We start from the raw sequence: 21,294 nt of genomic DNA on the forward strand, positions 1-21,294 counted from the left end.
CGCCGCGTAGCCCTTTGTGGTGGGAGGCCGCATGACGACGGTATCCCAAATCGAGTCCCCTCCCAGCCCAGAGGTTGCGTGCGTTTCGACATGTGTTGTTACATTGGCGCGCGGACGGAGCAGTTCCCCCGACGCGCCGTTGCGGTTTAGCGGCATCGTGCTGCCAGCCAGTCGGCACATGAATGACGCTCCAGCGGGGGGGTAGTTATGTGGATTCAATGTTGTGGAACAAGAGGGAAGGAGGCGGGCGGACCCCAACCTCGAGTCCCATTTCGGGCCATTCCCCACGATTCCTTACCCGCTCGTGCCCTTGTCTGGACGCTGGAGCTTGCCCGGGGGGCCAAGCGTTGCCTCTCACGTGCTTGGCCAGGACTGAGGGCTATCCAAAGACGGCGAAGCTTGCTTTGCACTTTGTCCGAGAACGGCACAGAGTGTTGTGCCGCGTGGCGGCGGGCGGATGGGGGCCCCTGGACCCCAGAATGACGGAGGCTGGCCGAGGCAGGCCGTGCAACGCCGGGCGACGAGCTGGACGTTTTCACGACAGGGACTCAGAGTAGTAGCTACCTATATAGGTTGCGTGCGCGCCTCGTCGGGCGTGTCAAGGAATGTCCCGTTTTCTGCGCCAAGGCTCGTCAAATTCTGTGTCCGTCTACCTTGTTCCGTGGCTTGTTATCCATCTTTCACGTCCGCACCGCCCGCGTCGCCGCCATGTCTTCTTCTGTCATCGCAGCCCTCCAGTCCGGCCCAGTTCAGGCCCTGCACTACCTACGACGCGCCCTCCTGTCTCCGGTCCTGTCCGGTTCGCTTCTCCTTGCGCTGCTTGCTGCTCCAGAGGAGCTCCGCCACGCCGCGTTGAAGCGCCTCTCGCTCCCTACAAACTATGACCTCACCGTGGCCAAGACGGTCCTGCAGGTCCTCCTGGGCCTGGGGATCGCGCGGACCGTCAACCTCGCCCTCAGCGCCATGGCGGCCAACTCGTGGCGCGTGACGGCGGCGTCTGGCTGGGACTGGCCCAAGGAGATTGCCGTTGTCACGGGCGGATGCAGCGGCATCGGGCACGGCATCGTCGAACGGCTGGTCCGCCGTCAAGTCAAGGTTGCCATTCTAGACATCCAGGAGCTCCCAAAGACTTTGCAGGGGCATCCCTTGGTTCGGTACTACAAGTGCGACATCACGTCTCCCGACTCGGTGGCCAAGGCCGCCGATGCCATCCGAAAAGAGCTGGGACACCCGACGATTCTCATCAACAACGCGGGCATCACCAAGCCGATGCCCATTCTCAAGATGCCACAGGAGTTCCTGCTGAAAATCTTCGGCGTCAATTGCATGTCCCACTGGACCACGGTGCAGCAGTTTCTCCCGCGCATGATCCAGGTCAACAAGGGCCACGTTGTCACCGTCGCCAGCCTGGCCTCGTTCATTGCTCTGGCCAATGCCGCCGACTACTCCGCCACCAAGGCTGCTGCGCTGGCATTCCACGAGTCCCTCGCTTGCGAGCTCAAGCATTTTTACAAGGCCGACAGCGTTTTGACCACTGTGGTCCACCCGAATTTCGTGCGGACGCCGCTTATCAAGGACTTTGATGACCGCTTGGAAGGAGAGGGCCTTCGGCTGTTGACGAGCGATCATGTGGCCGACACGATTGTCAACCAGGTCTTTAGCAGAAGAGGCGCGCAGTTGATCATACCCGATACCCAGGCTGTTGTTTCTGGCCTGAGGGGATGGCCAACGTGGCTGCAGGTAGTGATTCGAAACACGATTGGCAAGAGTGCGACAAAGATGTAATGGGAGGGGCAAGAGGTTCAATTGCGAGGCCGTGGAGATGGTGGCCTTTGGTTAGGAAGCCACGCGCCCGGGGATGGATGTTGACACCAAGTCCTATGAGGCGTAAGGCTGATGAATATAATTTGCTCTTATCAGATGAAACATCTGCCTCGGTACACCTCGAAGGTTAAAGGCCTTTGTATGTTTTGACACTTTCCAAAGTCCTAGCTGGTGTAGCTATCGCAACGCCAAGCTTTACCAGGGTCGAAGGCGTGGTGGCTAGCTCGTTGAACGAACGCCTGCCTGGTGCCATCTCGCCACCCCTCGTGATCAACGTCATTGTAGGGCGGTCCTGAACCCCTCCCGCCGTAATAGCTGCAACACGTTCCCCGAACGGCCAGTGCGCCTGGACCGCTGGTAGCTCGATTGATCGCGGAGCCACGCAATACTTACGTAGTCAGTACGCAACCAAAATTCCGGCTCCGAGGCTACGTCCCCCACCGCACGTGCACTCTGATCATTTTTACTTCAACAAGACCCTTCACCAAGCCCCTGCTGAAGGCCCTCCCCCATCCCCGGAAGATGCCACTACTACCAAGACGGGCCAGGCTTGCGACAAGAATGGGGCCGGGCTGCTCCAATATCTCCCCTGAGCCGTGACCCACACGGCCCCGGTAGGCGGGATGCACCGAAGCCCCGTCCCTCCGGCCTCAGTCGTGAAACGCGTCGGCACCACCACGGGCAGCACATGTGCCGAGTGTCAAAATACAAATGAATACAAAACTCCAAGGCTCCTGGCGCACCGTACGTGACCCTAGCTCGTCCATCGTGTAGCGCATGCCAACTCGACCATCTACGGGTCCTAGCCGTCGTCCACAACCACCACGGCCGTGCTGGCGAGAATTTGTTGACAACAAGACAATCATGGGCAAGAGTGCGAGTAGCCAGTCTCCTCAAGATGTCGACTTTGAGGTCATCATAGTTGGCGCTGGGATATCTGGCATCAATGCGGCCTACCGCGTGAAGCAGCAAGCACCCCCGGGCACCAGACTCACCATCCTTGAGGGCCGAGACAGCATCGGTGGCACGTGGGACCTCTTCCGTTACCCTGGCATCAGGTCCGACTCGGACATCTTCACATTCGGCTTCTCCTGGAACCCATGGCCGCATCAAACAACTCTGGGCCTGGGTGCAGAGATTAAAGAATACCTGATCCAGTCCGCTAAAGTCGCCGGGGTCGATGAGCAAATCAGATACCAACACAAGGTCACAACAGCCAGCTGGGTCTCGGGCCAAAACTATTGGGAGGTTTCTGTGAGCGCGAAGAATAGCGAAAAGCCCAAGCTCTTTCGCACGCGATTTCTCGTCTTCGGCACCGGGTATTACGACTACGACCAGCCCCTGGAGGCAGTCATCCCGGGCATCAAAGACTTCAAGGGAAAGGTCATCCATCCCCAATTTTGGCCCAAGGACTATGACTACACCAACAAAGAAATGGTCGTCATAGGCAGTGGAGCGACTGCTGTGACCATCGTACCGTCCGTGGCGGACAAGGTTAAACACGTCACCATGTTGCAGAGAAGCCCGACATACATATTTCCATTGCCGCAGTACCCAAAGCTCACGTCCTTCATGTTCGCTTTGATGCCTTCTCGCATGGCCCAGCTGGCGAACCGATTGCTGTGGATTATCCAGGGTTATCTCATGATTGCTGCCTGCAGGACCTTTCCCGGGCTGGTTAGGAGAGTTATCCGGGCCATCAACAAAAAGCTACTTCCGCCCAACATTCCTTGCGACCCTCACTTCACCCCACGATATAAGCCTTGGGAACAGCGAGTTTGTGCTTCTTTGGACGGCGACTTCTTCGCAGCCTTGCGCTCAGGCAAGGCAAGCGTCGCTACTGACACGATTGTAACCGTTACGGAAGACACGATCGAGCTGAACTCGGGAGCTGTCATTCGCCCCGACGTCATAGTCACGGCTACGGGTCTCAAGCTCAAGTTTGGCGGCGGTGTTCAATTCTCCGTGGATGGAAAGCCGCTGGACCCTACAAAGGGGTTCATGTGGAAGTCCTCCATGATCCAGGATCTCCCCAACGTTGTATTCTGCGTCGGGTACCAAGATGCCTCCTGGACGCTAGGGGCCGACTGTGCCGCGCAGCTTCTAACGCGTCTCATGTGGGAGCTGCGAAGTAGCAACGCAACTGTGGCCATGCCGCATCTTGAGAAGCCGGAGGAAATGGAGGTCAAACCCTTAATGAGCCTGTCAGCGACGTACCTAAAGAACATCAATAAGGCCCTTCCCAAAGCCGGGACGGGGTCGTGGAGGCCGAGGACTCACTACACGGCAGACTTGTATGCAGCAAAATGGGGTGATATTAGATCTGGACTTCTCATCAAGTAGACCTGTACAATAGATGACCAAGACTTTTCTTCGAACTTTGTATCCGCCTGCGCGTGTTCTGCTCTTTGGAATTGGGCTAAGACGAAGCATGCAGGTATCATAGCATGTCTTATACGGTATGTACTCAGCGATACTTGGTGGATTGGTGCCAATGGTTCAAGCCGTGGGCATGTATTGGCAATGTGTGCATCTGATCAAATCGACCCTGCTGGAACTTGACCATGTCTAATTTAGCGGAGTTTGCCAATTGAGAGTTTGCCAATGAGAGGCCGGTCATCAGCGCTGACCAGCGTCAGGGAGTTAGTTCCGTCACCAAGGCTTGCTTTCGAGCTTAGTGAGGAAGTAGGCGGCCTGAAGTCCATGGAACCCTCACCGCACAGTCTCCCGCCCTCAGGACTGGCATCCACACAGCTGTCGGCTACGTGAGACAAAAACGAGGCGCGAAGGTTGGACTTCCATCCGACCGATGCATGCCATGGTGTGAATTATGACTTGAGAAAATTAATCGCAGTCTGCGGAGGCTACATACGAAATGGCACTGTGGTGGCCTGCCAGGCCCCACGGCGGATGATCCCGTCGATATGATGCTGCCGGCATGCAGCTTTATCAGTAGTGGCTCATGCAGAGTAACCGTCCTGCCGAGCGACTCTAAATCCAAATGGGGCACTATAATGGCGTCCCGTCGCGAACGGGTTCTCTAAATAACCCCTCAGCGGTGATAAGTGCGTCTACGGGGCTAGCTAAATAATGGTGCTTGTGAATCTGTGTGTGAGCTCTGCGATGTGGGTGTGGCACGGAAAAGGAGGCGGGCTGCATTTTGTAAGACGGGCAGAAATTACCCCGCCGACTCAGTCCAGCAGGTCCAGGTTGCCGTCCAGCTCGCCATGAGAGGTCTTTTCGTCGCGCGTGCGAAGGAGCCAGTGTGTTGTGCGTGGGCGCCTAGTGTTTGATCCGCCATTGTCTGCCGGCTTGTTGGGGTGGATCGTAGATTGAAGATGCGTGCCTATCTTCGTCCCAGAAATTGTCCCGAGCATTTGATCAGGCCAACAAGCGGCTCACGAGTTGGAGGCGGAAAGCCAAGCAAGCACCAGCGCTAACTACTCACCTTGCAAGGGTGTTGATGAGCCGTTTTGTGGTGGCTGTGTCAACCATATTTGATTGCTTGCATCGACAACAGCCCACCACAGGGCTGACCCCGAGGCGTCCTCGCGTCTGTCCGGGAGGCCGCATTGATATCAACACGGCGCCCACGATGGACACCACCCACCATCAGCCGCGACGGAGTGGTCAGGCGCGAATCCATCTTCTGCGGGCGGCCCCCCCTGGCCTGGCGGGGCTAGGGCTGAGAGTTAAATCACAACGCCCGGGCGCTTCAAACATCTTTATAACGGGCGGCGACCCCCCAGAGGCTGTTTGAAGTTGAAGCTGGGGTGGACGACGCTTCGAACCTCCAGTGTTGCAGTTTCTGCTACGCCGCCGTCACCATGTCTTACCAGCAGCAGCCCGGATACGCGCCTCAACAGCCGCAGCAGCAGCAGCAGGTCCATCACCAGCAACAGCAACACTATCCGCCTCCTCCGACGCACGCCCTCCAGCAGCAGCAGCCCCCGCAACAGACACAACAGCAGTATGCCAACGTTGTTGCCCAACCAGGGGCACAGCATCTACAGCACCAGCAGGGCCCCGCGCCCACCGACAGCGGCGCCTTCCATGGTGGAACCTACAACATCACCCACCGCGACACCAATGCGGTGCTCGGTGTAAACCTGCAGCCCGGCGCCGTCGTGCGCGCCAAGCCTGGCGCAATGATCCACATGGCGGGCAGTATCCAGTTGACTGGCAAAGTCAAGTTCTCGATGAAGAAGCTCCTCACCGGCAGCGACATGGCCGAGTCGACATATGCCGGGCCCGGCCGACTCGCGTTGGGCCCTACCCTGTTTGGCGACATCATTACGCTGCATCTCGATGGGCGACAGTCCTGGACCATTGGCAAGGACGCGTTCCTGGCCTGTACCCCCGATGTCAGCAAGGAGGCCAAGGCTCAGGGCTTCAGCAAAGCTTTGTTCTCCGGGGAGGACCTGTTTGTCTACCGTGTTGCGGGTCAGGGAATCATCTGGCTCACGAGCTTCGGCGCCGTAGACCGACTTGATGTAGGTGAACCCTTTGCGCGCCCGCGTTGTCTCTGTGCTTACTCTCAGGACAGCTCCAGCCTGGTGAGCAACACATCGTCGACAACGGCCATCTTGTCGCATGGAGTTGCGACTATAAAATCGAAAGGGCCGGCGGCGGAACCATGGGCAGCCTCAAGACAGGCGAGGGTCTCGTGTGTCGCTTCACGGGCCCTGGGGCCGTCTACGTGCAGACGCGGAATAGGGACGAGTTCCAGGCGTTTATCCGCGCGAGTGCCGGTGGCGCCTCCTGAGGCATACGATTGGAGTGTCTGGCAACAAGTTGTTCATGTTGGCAATGGTGTCGGTGGGAGAAGAGACACCGTCATGGATGGCTTTTGGGGCTCGACAGCACCGTCAGGCTATGTGCATGTTGACCCGACCCGGTCTCAGAGAACGGTTTGCTACCTCGAGTACATTGCTTCGCCGCCATTCTTCATGCCTGGAACCTGAACCGCGGATCTCGTGTGCTGGTAACCCCTTCAGTCGAGTAGTCGCCCATCACGCCTGCGCCTTGGGTTCGATCCCGTCGCCTATTCTCCCACCTCATCCATAGGGAGTACGACAAGTTCCCCGTGATGACAACCGCACACATTCCAACGTTTGTCGTAAGGCTGGTAACATATCGCGGCGCCTCGTTGCTGCGATAAATATTGCTGGACAGAATTCCACCGCAATTTCCAATCGACGTGTATAGGCCGCTCATCATGGCACGTGCATTCAGGTTTGGGATGTTTACCACGGTCCAAGCAGATCCGATGATGTCGGTCGGATACGCCTAGGAAAGATCAGCCTGGCTCATCAACTTCTCGCTCAAAGTTAAATCTTACACCAATCGTGCATAAGAACATGGCAAAGTATAGCACGGCTGTATTTGACGTGTCTATAGTCAGAAGGATGATGTATCCAGTAAGGCTGACGGCTGTTGACGCGGTGATGTGTCCACCTCGTTCTCGGAAGTGATCCGAGGATCTACACCAACAGATCAGAAGTACAGCGCCGGTGAGTGCTGGAGCGACGGTGTACTAGTCTCATCAGTATCCCCATGGAGTATAGGATGGCTAACGCGTATATCAGATACATACCAGATTGGTCTTGATGACGCTAAATTGGAGCCTTTTGACGATTATGGCCAGGAAATTTGCGTTTGACGTTGTTATAACGCCAGACGTGAATCCCAGAAGCACACGTATATATCCGTGAACTGTGCGAAACTCCCCAAGAGCCTCTCGCCAGCTGAAACCTTCTTCGAGCGTAGAGACGGAGTCCTGTTGAAGCCGAACGCACGCAGCAACCTTCTCTTCCTCGTTGAGGAACCAGGCGGAGTTCACACCAAATGGCAGCAAGGCAAACAGCACGAATGACCAGACGACAGTTAAGCCACCTTCGAGAAAGAAGAGGTATGCCCAGCTCGGGTAGGCGCCGCTTTTGATATGGAAAACGGCATAGGCAAGGAGACCACCAAAGGCAGAGGACGAGACAAGCGCTGCGTAGAAGATTCCGATACGAGTGGCAAGCTCTGCCCTGGTGTACCAGATGGAGAGGTAGTAGATGACCCTTTTAATAATTTGTCAGCTTTTCTTCACGAGTCTGCGTCCAGGCTGGGGAATTGCGTAACTCACGACGCTAGGAATCCTGACTCGAATGCCCCGACAAAGACACGACAGATGACAATGTCCCTGAAGTTCTTGGAGAAGCCGCTAGCCAAGGAAGCACATCCGAAGACAAGCAGCATCCCTGGAATTGTCCAACGCGCGCCAAGCCATTTCGTCAACAGAGTGACCGCCGGTCCGAGTACGATGAACGGGATTTGATAAAAAGTCAAAATTTGGTTGAACTGATTGCCAACAAGACCAAGATCCTCTTCAAGCCCCGCAGTATGCGCGTTTGAGACGCTGCTGCGATCAAGAGAGCTTCGACAAAGTCAATTCCACAAATCTGCATCGGGCCAGTGAGGGAACAAACTTGAAGAGGTATGCAAGCGTCAATAACGGCAGCAAAATGAAATCGGCTTTGAGCTTGATGCGCTTCACAATCGCGGGATCGGGCGCGGACGATAGCTCGATCTCCTGCTTCTCGGTTTCCTCAAAGGTACTGGCTGGATTGCCACTCAAGTACATTGTTGGGGCCATTTTTGGGGTTAAAAAGTATCAGACAAGTTTTCTTTTGCGAGTGGTTCGCTTACTGTTTACTTATATAGTGCTTTGGGGGACTGGCGGGGACGCGTTTGCTTCTCCGCGTCGGAGATCCATGCTATAACGTGGCCTTGCCCACTCCTATCTTGACTTGGAGAGAGTTATCGGTACGCCATTTTAACCCCGGATTTTACCCCAGAGCCCATCGATTGGCCTCGAAACAATGAATTTTTGGGTCTCAACGTATTCATTGGCTGACATGGAGCTGCTTGGATTCCAAGCCTCGGGGAGTGTTCCGAAGCGGACCCACAACATGTCGGCTATCCCGAGCTGATCGGGAATTCCCATTCCTTGAGTTGGCTTCTTTGGCAATAAAACAACTATGAGTGAGAGCAGCCGCTATCGGCCCCATAGTTGTCCAACACCCAGGAACCAAATCGCAATAGGACCCGGACGCTTTATCTTTAATATACCGGTGCCTCCACCCAGATATGACATGGAAGGAGAGAGAGGTTGAGCTGGGTGTTGTGTAAAAGATTAAATGGACCCACGAGCGCGATTTTACAGATCTCACGCGTCTTTCGCTCAATCAATCCAGAAACCATAAGTAGTCCTCCTTGGATATATCGAACGGGTCAATAGAACATTAGTAGGGCCAGGCTAGTCTAGCTACCATATCCGTCGACGGTGGTCGATCGTTTACTGTCCATGGATAGAAGAACACTAGTATTGTCTAGTTCTTTAACTTATGTGTCCATGGTTCTAAGTAATCCTATTAGGACGTCAGTTTCTATGAACCTGACTATTAAGATCGGTGAAGTGATGTCACCCACTGGATGGAACGCTCCACTCTTTTAAGCTCATGCTGGTCCCGGCATCCGGGCCCGCGTGGGGTGGGATTACCATGGAGGTGCTGCAATCACGCGGTAGTACTTCATAGCAGCACCCCTGTTAGCCTTGGGGTCCAGAGGTCGATTCCTACGGCACGTGGCATTGCCATGGCACACTTAATTCCCACCGCAGGTCTAAGTCGCTGCTGGCATGGTCATGGCTCTCGTGTATATAGACAAGTATCATGCTACTTGACAAAGCCCCAGGGGGCTACTCTTCGGGCGACACGCGCGTGGCGTATACAAATAATTGAACACCTCCTCTCACGTTCCTTTTGAAGACATCACATTTGCATGGAACCGTTAGCCTATTTCCCATACACACGGCTCTAGCATTTACGCAACAAACGGAAGGACTTGCTTCATATTTTCGTACTATGGCCTCGACTCAGTCGTCGCTAGGGACCATTGCGGCACGACGGGCATAGCCTTGGTGGCAGTGGGCATGTAGAGATACCTGCAGGGTTCATGCTTATGCATGTTGCCCCTCGCGCTCGGCAACAAACTCTTGTGACACAGCGGGCCACAGTCGTACTACATGAACTACACGCTCCAGCGCGTTGGCCGAATCACAGACTGGCCAAATCTGGCATCAAAGGGTGTCCCTGAGCTCCTCTGACCTGCGCTGGCATTTCCATTGCCAAAGATTGGACTGGACACGATCCAATACCTCATTCGCTAATGCGGCTGCCTGAACGGAATTTGTATCAAGGCCTTTGCTCCCTGAGGGATCTGGCCAGCACCGCAACCATAATTTGACCGCATGGCCTCGCCCATACTTCCCAAGTAAGGTTCTAATTTTCCTCCATATCCAAAGCCGCGGCCCGATCTCGAAGCTGGGAAAACGACATACTGATGGGAAACCCGGTGCAGCCGGTGGTTCTGGTTTCGACACGCCTGTGCATGAGCTGAACAATTGCTGGCCGAATCCGCCGCCACTCGGCAGACAAGCGCTTTTCTCCTAAATAGTACAGCCGTCATTAATCACCCTGCCCGCCAATGAGCATCACACGGCCTTATTTTGTGACGGCGGGAACGAAGCTGGAACTACCTCAATCCAACATGCAATAAAATACAACAAATTCGCGCATATCCGGGGTCGGTTTAACATCAAAGGATATTCAGGAGGCTCGGTAATATCGCTAGAAACTACCAGCAGTCCAAAGTGACTAATATGCCAGGAAGACCCGGTGAACCCTTGGGGAGCGGTCAGCTCGGTGAATAGTAATCACGTACAACGCCACGGCGCAACGGTCGGAGACTACCACTGGTCAGTAGACGCCACGGATTTGAAAGCAGCTGGACACGTAGGCCAAACACTCCCTTTCGGCTTTTGCGTGTTCAAGGAAGTTGTCGTGACCTGTTGCCACGCAGGTCAAACTGGCGTTGCGGATATGTCGGGTACAGATTGAACCTTAGTAAACAGCCATGGAATCACGATTATTGGGTCTCGATGTTTCCGCCAGCCCCTTCCCATTACAGAGTACTCGAGTGAGCCAGCTTTTCGTTGAATATATAAAAGGCCCCGCTCCCAGCCATTAATTTGAGTGACTGCACTGCAATCTAACGGTATCTTAAGCATAAGAATATTTTTCCGCGTTTACCATAATGTCCAATCCGATAACCAAGACGTTCGTCGTTACAGGCGCTTCTCGAGGACTTGGTGTAAGCATGGTTTGAACCAATATAAGCGGCATTATAACTAATGATGGAAATATAGCTCGAGTTTGTGCGACAGCTGAGTGATGTCAGTCACCATCACGTTATCGCGGTTGTTCGAAGTCCGGAGATTGCAGAGCAATTGAACACACTTGGCAGGGGGAACGTCTCCATTGTCAAGGCTGATTTGTCGGACTTGAAGTCCTTTCCGGTGAGAGAATGCAAGTGGGACGCTTGTTCAGAGTACAACGCTTATTCTATCAAGGATGTTGCCACCAAAATATCCAAGGTCGCGAACGGAAAGATTGATGTTCTGATAAAGTAATGCATCTGTACTTTGATACAGTACATTTATTCCAGAAAAAGACTGACATTGATAGTAATGCTGGCGTGATGGTGGGAACAGGGGCAGAAGGTCAAACGCCTGTCTCTCAATCGTCTCCGGAAGAGTGGACGGAGCAGGTACGTGCCCCAAAGAAGCCGATTTCGCGATGTTATCCACATAGCTAACTATGAGAAACAAAAACAATAGTTCAACATGAATGTTCTGAGCCTTGTTTTCTTCACCATTGCCCTGATACCACCGCTGGAGACAGGAAAAGATAAGAAGGTCATCAAACCTTGGTTCTTTCTTAGGCGACCTAGAGTTCGCACTAGCACATGAAGAGCTTCACTACTCTTCCTACTCGGTGACCAAGGCAGCACTTAATATGGCCAACATTAAGTTCCACAACGAGTAAGAGACTCAAACCTATAGACTAGATCTTTGTACGCTAACACTGCCAAACTTAGATATAAGTCCAAAGGATTTACATTTATATCGCTTAACCCAGGATGGGTCAATACGGATCTAGCTGGAAAGGGCCAGGGTATTCATGTGAGGTTATGATCTAGCGAACTCAACCCGTGTGTCACATGCTAATTCTAATTAGGCGCCTCTTCAGGCAGAGCAATCGATCAAGCGTTGTCTCAGCTTCATCTATCGCAGCGGGCCGGAGCACAGTGGAAAGTTCTTTTCACTCGAAGGTAGCACCGACGCTCTGGTATATTAACTGGTTCTGTCTTGTCAATGAGGGCATGTGTATCAGATTCTAGATTGTTCAGTGATCCTGTCTCAAGGTGCTCTCTCTTTCACTCGATTGAGCTCGTCTGGTATCAAGACTGCTCGCGTTTTGTGTCCAGTCAAGCTTGAGATACTTTTTCATAAGACTCGAAATACGGTTCCTTGGCTTATGGGCCCATTCGACAAGCAACATGTACCGCCAAAATCCTGCTGGAAAATATGTGCGGCCTGAGCGACCTCCACCCAAGGCACGCCATAATCCCACGGTGTCACAAACTATGTGCTGTGCCCTGGCCTCAAATTGTGCTGCCGGGCTTGGTCGGCAGGGAACAGTGTGGTACTATAGGCCGGGCTTAGCAGGTCTTTCATATAAAAATAGAGAAACGCGTGACTGTGAATAGCGCTACTCTAGTTCGAGGTAAGTCAGTCATGACGCTATCTCATCTGTCTAATTTGAAGCCTTCTATGCTCTTAATTTCCTTCAGGAGCGGTAGTTTACGCCAAAAACCTGAAACTTCGTAGCTTCGCCGTTCCAGTATACCTTGCCAACATCACGGCACTTCTTGTTTCCCCCATCGGTTTTAGTGAAGCCGACATGACCTCCCTCTTTCGTGCTGAGCGTATACACGGATCCAGAAGCCGAGTACGTAAAGATGATCTCCTGCGCTTGGTTGCGGTCTTTGGTGAGGCCACCACCTCTCGCAATATACATCATATCAAGAGCGGATTGAAGGTAGTAGCTGTTTCCGAAGCGATTGCCGTCCGAGCTATGAAGGATCCAGCGTTGTTTAATTTCGTCATGCTTCTCGTACTTCTGGACGGCAAGGACCTTGCCCTCGCTGTTGCGAGCCAGGGCCAGTCCGTTGCCCTCGATGGTGACAAAGCGACCCTCTGTGATGGCTCCACGCACCAGCTTGTAGCCATTCTCGACGAGCGAAGCCATGTCCTGCTCAAGGTTTTTGGCGCCGTAAGGGATGGAGGGATAATTTCCATGAGCAAAACCTTTCTGGCATTTGGCCGGTCCTACCCACGGTCCCGACAAGGAGCCCAGTGACAAGTTACCGCTCCAGTTGTTGTCCGGGCGGGGTTCGGGGGTACGAACGGAGCTGATGTGGGGTAGTGAGTAGTCGGGGTTCTCGAAGTCGAACGCGTTGACCATATCGGTCATATGCTGGCGGCGCCACGGTGTAATGCCAGTTGCGCTCATTTTGTAGCCATTTGCTTTGGCCCAGGCCTCAATGAACATAATGTCCGACGTGTGGTCGCCAGTCTCAGTAAAGACGTGGCCGCCACGAGTCCAGGGGGACACAATGAAGCGAGGGACACGAGGGCCTAGTTGGGTTGTCAGTTTCAATACTACTACTCTTGTGCTTGCTTCGGCTACGAAGCCTTGCAACACGTACCGGGGCCGATCGGAACAACACCGTTCGCAGGGTTGAAGGGGTCTTCAATCCATTCACCGGTGGCATCGCTTGGCGCGACGGGAGGGATGACGTGATCAGCCCAGCCACCTTGCTCATCGTAGCTAACAATGAGGGCCGTTTCGTTATAAATGGGGCTATGCATGACGGCGTCTATGATGTTTTTATGCAGCCAGGCGCCGTCGATGGGCATGTTTGGGGCGTGTTCTGACTGCTCGGCTGGCCCCACGATCCAGCTGACCTGGGGCAGAGTGCCATTCGCGCATGCGTCATAAAAGGCCTGTAGACCAGGGAAGGAAATGCCGTTATCGCGAAGCACGTTGCCTTTGGGAGCGTCCTGATATTGCTTAAAGTAGGCAAGCATGTTGTCTTCAAAGTTATCGAAGTCTTGCCAAACGCGCCACGAGATTCCGGCTTCCTCGAGGTGCTCTGGGACGGTCTTGTGAACGAAAGGGAAACAATTGACCTTTGGTCGGTCGCACCCGGGGCTGGCCCGGTTAGAGAGAATATTTCCCTCTTCGCCATTAGGGTTAGTGGGCGAGCCTTTCGTATTGACGGAGCCGCTCATCCACATAATGCGGTTGGGGTCCGTCACGCCGAGTATACTTTGGTGCGAATTGTCCATGATGGTCCAGCCGTTAGCGATGTCCCAATGCGTCTGCACATCACTTTGCGTATAGTATCCCATACTATAGTCGGTATCATATAGTGCCCACCCGTCGCCCTTGCCGCTATTCCAGGCGCCGTGCATGGCCTCCCAGCCGTTAGAGCCGCCACCCATGCACTGGGTTGCTTCCGGCCAGTCACCACCAAGGTAGTTGATATGCCAGGGAGTCATGGAAGTGACTCCATTCTTGGGCGTCTTTATCTTTCTGGGAGTCACGTAGTGAGAAATTAATGCTTTCGGTCCAACATGATGGCATCTTTGCTTACTGCTTCCAGACGGGCACGCCCTCGTTGGTCCGGACGTTTGGATCGCCAAAGTTGCGTGTACCGGGCATGGTGCCAAAGTACTGAGTCAAGTTATTACATCCTGCACCTAAAGAGAATGAGGCGAAGGGAAGGTCGTTCGAGTATACATACGTGGTCAAAAGAGCGGTTCTCCTGCATGAAAAGAATAATGTGTTTTATGTCTTTGAGTGACCCGCCCTGCACGGTGGCAGCCGAGGCCAAGATGAAGCCACTCAGTATTGAGTACCACATGTTGAATTTTGTTGTTTCTTGACCAAACTTCCGTCTCAACTAGGACGGGGTGAGTGAGTGCCAGAGCAACAGGAGGGGGCCTTGCGTGGTTATTAATGAGATACACATCGGCCAAGGACCGACTTCCTCATTCACCCAGTGCATACGACGCGGAACCAGTTTGCCGGCACTAGCCCTAGGCCGCATTTTACCCTTCACGTGTGGGCTATCAATTCGACGATGGGAGGCGGTCCCCGCCATGTACGGCGGGCCTGCCAGACATGGCATCAAGTGTTGGAGACGGACTCATCGACCTTCTACTTACCGCAATACCGGAAACAACGGGGCCTGCACTGAGAGCAACAGAAGAGCCAACCAATTAATGGCGCAGGATGCAGCACGATCTGGGGTCTGATGGCTCTGGTGTGGAGAGACCTATCTAGCGAGGTTCATTACCAATACAAGTCTACGGAAAGCAGTGAAGGCATGGTGCAGATGCTATGTCTGACAACCCTAGTGCGGCAATTGGCCGAGAGGATTGGCGCACGGCAGCCCAGTTACCCAAGACGTTAGGACAGTGTTGAGATGCCTACGAAGGCGAGAATATAAGGCGCTGGCACTACGCAGACGAATCGGACCACTGGAGGAGATGACCCTACCCGCCGGCCGAACGGCGACAGCGTGACATTGTCTCTTCATGTAGCGCGGCGCCGGCGCGAAAAGGTCTGGTGTCCGTGCCACGGAGGGCGGGCGTCATGACTGGCGATACAGTAGCGGGCACGGGCGCACGTGTTCGGCGATGCGACCCTTCGTTGACGTGTTGGAGATGCTTTCGTTGTCTAGCGTGCTAGAAGGACTCGACGTAACTTGATGTTGTAACGCACCCACCGCACATGTGTCGAACAGGATCCCAGTGCCGTGAGTGATACATGCGTAGCTTTTGGTAGCTGTGTATGTAAGCGGTGGAACGGATGGACAAGATATGTAGGAACTAAGTTAGTGCGAGTCGACAACGGCTGGCGGCTATGTCCTATCCAACGAGAGCGCCCACGTGCGCGGGGCGGCCCACGAGGATCATCACCAACACACTCTACTTGTCAATCACACGGGCATTCGATATCTTCCTGGGCCGTGGCATTCTCCGCTGATTCCATGGTATACATATACTTGCTTGGCTTGACTGGTCCCGGTCGTGGCACACGTGCTCTCTCGGATTGACGGACAGGGAAATAGCTCATGACCCTCCATATTAATGTTCCCCCGGACGTTCCCAACCAACCAGCGCTGCGACATTTCCCATATACATGTGGTCCTAGAATTTACCAGGGGCAGGGTCTTCGCAGTGCCGACGTTCTTTCCTACTTTGCTCCCAATGAGACGTTGCGCTCGTGCCCAATTGCTTCGTTGTCTCGAACGGGCGCTCGGTCCGGTTTGGACGACCTGGTGAGCAGCTTATTATTAGCCACTTGTGGCGCTAGGTTTGCACTGAGAGTGAAGCTCATGGAGTCGGCGGTTGATGGTCGAGAGAAGTTCGTGAGGCGCAGTCGCCATGAATGGTTCGCATGGCTGTGTCTTTGGCTGACGATTCCCATCATCTGCTTTGGACTTTATACCACTATTGTCCAGAACAAATGGGGAGTCTCGTTGCCGCAAAGCTCCCGGCTTCCCGATGGTGGCCACAACAGTGACACCGCACTGCCGCAAAGCCACCACGAACCCGGCGGCGACCTCCACGTTAACGACCCGTCCGTATTGCACCCGGACCATCATATATTTCGCCAACCACGCAGTATTCGCCTAAGGTGGAACATTACGAAGCAAGGACGCAGGCCTGATGGCGTGCTCAAGGATGTTTATCTCATCAATGGTAACTTTGCTCTCCATGGGCATACGAGAAGGGTTGCTAAGTGACTATCAGGTCAATTCCCTGGCCCGACAATAGAAGCGCGATCGGGAGACCAAATTGAGGTCACAATCACTAACAACATTGACACGGATACTGGCGAGGGGCTTGCCATACACTGGCACGGCATGTTCATGAAAGGTCGGTCCGCGTTGACCTTGCACGCGTGCCAACATTCGTCTGCTAACAACGCAACCCACACCCAGAAGCCAATGAAATGGATGGTGTAGTCGGTGTGACACAATGTTCTATACCTCCTGCCGCCTCGTTTACCTATACATTTCGAGTTCATCCAGACCAACATGGAACATTCTGGTACCATGCACATTCTGCGGTACAACGAGCAGACGGTCTGTACGGCGGCTTCGTTGTTCACAAGCCTGTGGATCAAGACGGACAAAATGACCCATCGCTCTACCAGTACGATAGCGAAAAGTTGCTACTCATTGGTGACTGGTATCATGCTAGTGCCGATGCCGTCCTCGCCGAATATAAAGATTTCCGTAATTTTGCATATGAGGTAAGCCCGGATGTTGGTGGCTCCATGTTCATTCAGATCCTAATGCAAAACGCAGCCAGCTCCAGATTCCTTGCTCATTAATGGTCATGGATCATACAACTGTTCGGACGCCCGCCCTGGAGCCCCGGTTGACTGCGTGGAAGTTCCAGTCCCCGTGGTCCGTGTCCCAGGCAAGAGGGCTACACGGTTGCGGGTAATCAATACTGGGTCATCTACAGGATACTCTCTTCAACTAAAAAAAGCCACCTTTCAGCTGATTACAGTCGATGGAGGCGGAAGGGTATCGGATGAAACACCACAGACACCTACCATCGGAGTTGTTTACCCCGGTCAGCGGGCTGACCTCCTTCTGGTTCCGGACGACCGTTCCACCCGAGATACAGATGCCACCATCTCGGTCATCCTAGATCAAGAGTTTGTCTCCCAATGCTTCTAGGTACACTGACATTGGCTTAATAATACAGATTAATGCCTCTTTGGAATCCTGCGCTTACAAGCAAACAATCTTTCTCACTTGCTTGGTCCGATTCCCTCGATACGACATTCCGCCGCAAGACAAACGGCATGCGTATCGTCAACATCTATGATCTCGCTGATATACAAGCCCCTCATGTTCCAACCGCATATACGCTGCGAAATGCGCCAGATGAGATTGCACTGCTCTATACCAGTCTCGCGATCAACTCATTTAAAGACGATGAGCCATGGGGTGAGCTCAACCATACATCATGGGTGTGGGAAAACCCGAAGGCAAAGCCTTTGTTAGCCATGAACAAGGCAGACTGGGAGAATGGCACTGTTCAAGCCAATCCCATGAGAAGCTTCCATGTTCCGTGGTTTGAGGCTGATAATGAGAGATGGTTGGAGCTGATTGTAAACAACGTTGACGACAAGGGCCATCCGTTTCACCTGGTACGCAGCGCTTAGGAGGAGCCCGGCAGCACAATCTGACAACTCAGCTAACATCAAGCATCGGCAGCACGGATATGACTTCTACGTCGTCGCTTCGCGTCAGCCTAGCGCACGTGGGAAAACATATAACCCCTTTGACGAAGCGCACCAGGCATATAAAGATCGGAATCTGGACACCCCAGTGAAAAGAGATACAGTATATATTAAGCCACAGGGCCACGTTGTGTTGCGTTTCCAGCTGCACAACGCCGGACTGTGGCTCTTGCATTGCCATGTTCTATGGCATCAGGCGGTCGGGATGGGCATGGTGATACAGATCGGCAATGTGACACAGGAGACGGCGAAGAAAGCCGGGGAGTCTTGTAAATAATAACGATTAATCTCGTTCCCAGGATGTAGTTGGAGGACCACCACCTCTGCCGGCAGTAGACATAGACTAAAACGGCTGAATTAGAACTCAATTATAAAGCTGGCTTTACATGATTATTAAATATATCTATTAAGTAATACTAGGAATCTAAGTAGAGAGTACTAGCCGCATAGATATTCCACTCTTATTTTTTTCGAGTTAATTATATGCTATATAGCCGCATCCCACATCCTATATATAAAGGTGCGTAAGCGTAACTTAACATTAATATACGAGATCAGCCCTCCACGCTTAACTAAAAAGGACCAACGCCGCTACTTACCTAAAGCCTCCTCGTGTCAGCCTGGACACCCACAGGCAAGGACGCCGTCCTCCGCAAAACAAGGACTGGAGATGCCAGCGCCCTTGTTCACGCCGTTCCGGAGACTTCCACCCGAGCTGCGGCTCAAGATATGGAAGCACGCGCTGGCAATCGCGACGGCTGGCAGAATGATCCGAGTCGCCGTCTGCCACGAACTCCAGGTGATGATGCACGCTTGCGTCACGGGGGACGGACAATTCTGCGGCAATCACGGCCACTGCCCGAGATACGTGCAAGGGGCATCACTTGACTGCTCCAACTGCATGGCCGACGGCTACTTTTGCTCCCACGACGCGTTCCCCGAGCCCGAGGACCCAGCGTCGCGCGAGGCGCTGCAAAGCCTCTGCCTCGCATGCCGCGAATCTAGGGGCGTCGTGACTTCATCGCCTTACGCCCGGCAGCTGCGCGTATATCGCAGGTGTTGGCATCCAGAAGTCCAGTCGAAGCTCGTGCGCTCCGATCCTGCAAGCGACACACTCCTGGTCCTCGACGTGCCTGACATGAGCCGCGGCCACCGACCTGCGACGCCATCGGACGAGAGCCTTGCACGAGAGGCGACTCCGTCTCAGCCAAAGGATTTTCCTGGGGACCAATACCTGTTTCGGCGGTTTCGCGACGCCCTGTCGTCCTTTGAGCGTGTCGCGTTCCGCTACGAAGGGCTGCAGCGGACCGATAGACGGAACGAGTTCGTAACGACACCCGACTTCGCGGGCTTGCTGTTCTTCCTTGACTCTATGAAAGCACTGTACGCCTGGCCCGATCCAAGGTTCTGGGCCGATGTCATCGCGAACGCCACCGTGGATGATGTTGGGAGCCTTGCGCCGCCAGAGGAAGCCGAGGAAGCTCCAGCCGTCTCCTTTTTGGCCCAACAGGTCGAGGACCTCATAGGCGACTACAGAGGCTAGGCTCAAAGACAGAGGGACCATGCCCCTCGGAGCGACACGCACTGGATACCGGAGCCGCGAGACCTGGAGCGCATCGGCTGCTACGTCCCGGATACGTGGCTCGCCTGGAGCGCACCATGACCTTTGTCGACTGCAAGACGGCCGGTGGCGGATCAATGCACTCGTTCTGAATTTGCATAGAGCCGGGCATGGCGAGCCACTCGGCGTCCTATGCCATGAGCCTCTCGCGACTTGCAAGATGGCTGGAATTGATGAGCGATCGTGCATCTGCTCGAGAGCGACCATGCATCCGCCCGAGCTGCAGTTTGCGCGACTGCTTGCGAACCTTGGCAAGGGACTTATCGCTGAGGGCCTTGTCAGGAAGGGATCATACGCTTTAGGCAAAGGCCGTAACTTTGCCTCCGCCGCCTCGAGTAGGCACTGTAGCCGCACAGAGAGTGAGCGATCGGCGGAACCAAGATCTGGCGGGGAAGCTCGTGTAATACACGGCCAATCAAGCAATCAATCAACAATTATTTAACGTCCGGGAGTTACAGTGGTAGCTTAAGGCTCATACTGGGGCAAAGGACGGACTAAGCTACCAAATTCTTTTTTGAGGTTCGTATTGTCGTTGCATATGGTGCGGAGGCTCTCGAAACCACCAAAGGAGCTAAAGCATTTATAGTAACTTAATGCGTAAAGCTATTCAGCCGGGTTTGTTGAAGGCTCCATGGTTAATGGTCTCTCGCCCGGATTGCTTGTGAGCCGTGAGGGGCGCAACAGGCCCTTTTGCCACCTGCAACCTACAGGCAGACCGGCAGGCAGCAAATAAAGCACAGAGGAACCGCGACGCTGCTACTACTGTTAGTCGGGCTCGTATATAGGTACAGGCATGCGTGCTGGATGTACATGAAGCTGATGTGGTGGCCAGAGCCAGCAGCGCCTCTGCCAGATTTAGTAGCTATTTATATTGCAACCTTTGCTACTTGTCTATTCCGTCGGAGGCGGCTCTTAGTACGCGGCCATTTATTTACCTTGATGTTATTACCCCATCTGTCTCTTGTCTATATCGCCCTTGATGTATGCCCGGGTAGCGCCCTCAGCATCGGCGGCCGAAGCCCCGTCTCCGGTCGCCGCTTATCAGCAACAGCATGCCGCCCTCGCGACTACAGCAGCAGGAGCTGCACTACCACCGCCGCCGCCGCCGGGGCAGCAGCGGCATCAGCAGCCGCCTCCGGAGACGCGCATCCAGGAGCCCTGGCGACGATCGGCCTGCGACCGCTGCCGCGCGCAAAAGTTGAGATGCGTGCGTGCCAAGGAGGACGACACCTCGAGACCCTGCACGCGGTGCCTGCGCATCCGGTATCCGTGCTTCACCAGCTCGGTCAACCCTCCTGGGAGAAATTCTAGCAGGCTGCCTCCGCCGTCAGAGTCGACTGCGTCGGCTGCGTCCTCGGCGGCGAACCGGTCCACTAGGAAGAAAGCGACCCGACGACGGGCGAGCGAGGATGTCTCCCTCGTCGCCCTGGACCAGCAGCACTCGCCCATATCAATGGGGTGGCCCTTGATCCAAGACGAGGACCAAAACGAAGAGGCTGGAGTCTTTGAAGATGGCGGCATGTTGATGCTGACGCCATCCGAGGAGAACTAGCCTATCGA

At 54.3% G+C, this 21,294-nt stretch overlaps 9 protein-coding genes across 9 annotated transcripts; 7 read left to right on the forward strand and 2 right to left on the reverse strand.

The window, feature by feature from the left end:
• Positions 1-708: 708 nt before the first annotated feature.
• Positions 709-1,785, forward strand: JDV02_005563 (uncharacterized protein; the record flags this gene model as incomplete). Its single annotated transcript, XM_047986875.1, has 1 exon — positions 709-1,785. The coding sequence occupies one exon, from the start codon at positions 709-711 to the stop codon at positions 1,783-1,785; it is 1,077 nt and encodes a 358-aa protein (XP_047842859.1).
• A 903-nt stretch (positions 1,786-2,688) lies between these two features.
• Positions 2,689-4,167, forward strand: JDV02_005564 (uncharacterized protein; the record flags this gene model as incomplete). Its single annotated transcript, XM_047986876.1, has 1 exon — positions 2,689-4,167. The coding sequence occupies one exon, from the start codon at positions 2,689-2,691 to the stop codon at positions 4,165-4,167; it is 1,479 nt and encodes a 492-aa protein (XP_047842860.1).
• Positions 4,168-5,446: 1,279 nt separating this feature from the next.
• Positions 5,447-8,330, forward strand: JDV02_005565 (uncharacterized protein). Its single transcript, XM_047986877.1, has 2 exons — positions 5,447-7,326; positions 7,413-8,330. Exon 1 carries the CDS (start codon positions 5,652-5,654, stop codon positions 6,786-6,788), a length of 1,137 nt encoding a protein of 378 aa, XP_047842861.1. The 5' UTR covers positions 5,447-5,651; the 3' UTR covers positions 6,789-7,326; positions 7,413-8,330.
• Positions 7,409-8,455, reverse strand: JDV02_005566 (uncharacterized protein; the record flags this gene model as incomplete). Its single annotated transcript, XM_047986878.1, has 3 exons — positions 7,409-7,892; positions 7,958-8,233; positions 8,301-8,455. The coding sequence occupies 3 exons, from the start codon at positions 8,453-8,455 to the stop codon at positions 7,409-7,411; spliced, it is 915 nt and encodes a 304-aa protein (XP_047842862.1).
• Positions 8,456-10,968: 2,513 nt separating this feature from the next.
• On the forward strand, positions 10,969-11,344 carry JDV02_005567 (uncharacterized protein; the record flags this gene model as incomplete). The annotated part of the gene is made up of 2 exons (XM_047986879.1): positions 10,969-11,025; positions 11,081-11,344. The coding sequence occupies 2 exons, from the start codon at positions 10,969-10,971 to the stop codon at positions 11,342-11,344; spliced, it is 321 nt and encodes a 106-aa protein (XP_047842863.1).
• A 1,093-nt stretch (positions 11,345-12,437) lies between these two features.
• JDV02_005568 (Phospholipase C) lies at positions 12,438-14,749 on the reverse strand. The gene is made up of 4 exons (XM_047986880.1): positions 14,587-14,749; positions 14,437-14,516; positions 13,486-14,375; positions 12,438-13,414 (listed from the first exon to the last, which is right to left on the reverse strand). Exons 1-4 carry the CDS (start codon positions 14,704-14,706, stop codon positions 12,564-12,566), a joined length of 1,941 nt encoding a protein of 646 aa, XP_047842864.1. The 5' UTR covers positions 14,707-14,749; the 3' UTR covers positions 12,438-12,563.
• Positions 14,750-15,855: 1,106 nt separating this feature from the next.
• Positions 15,856-18,492, forward strand: JDV02_005569 (uncharacterized protein). The gene is made up of 6 exons (XM_047986881.1): positions 15,856-16,552; positions 16,604-16,729; positions 16,795-17,108; positions 17,164-17,522; positions 17,573-18,020; positions 18,088-18,492. Exons 1-6 carry the CDS (start codon positions 15,922-15,924, stop codon positions 18,388-18,390), a joined length of 2,181 nt encoding a protein of 726 aa, XP_047842865.1. The 5' UTR covers positions 15,856-15,921; the 3' UTR covers positions 18,391-18,492.
• Positions 18,493-18,783: 291 nt separating this feature from the next.
• JDV02_005570 (uncharacterized protein) lies at positions 18,784-19,656 on the forward strand (the record flags this gene model as incomplete). Its single annotated transcript, XM_047986882.1, has 1 exon — positions 18,784-19,656. One exon carries the CDS (start codon positions 18,784-18,786, stop codon positions 19,654-19,656), a length of 873 nt encoding a protein of 290 aa, XP_047842866.1.
• A 1,057-nt stretch (positions 19,657-20,713) lies between these two features.
• On the forward strand, positions 20,714-21,286 carry JDV02_005571 (uncharacterized protein; the record flags this gene model as incomplete). The annotated part of the gene is made up of 1 exon (XM_047986883.1): positions 20,714-21,286. One exon carries the CDS (start codon positions 20,714-20,716, stop codon positions 21,284-21,286), a length of 573 nt encoding a protein of 190 aa, XP_047842867.1.
• Positions 21,287-21,294: the final 8 nt, after the last annotated feature.

The sequence above is a fragment of the Purpureocillium takamizusanense genome, chromosome 4 (assembly GCF_022605165.1).
Source record: "Purpureocillium takamizusanense chromosome 4, complete sequence".
NCBI classification, from domain to species: Eukaryota; Fungi; Ascomycota; class Sordariomycetes; order Hypocreales; family Ophiocordycipitaceae; genus Purpureocillium; species Purpureocillium takamizusanense.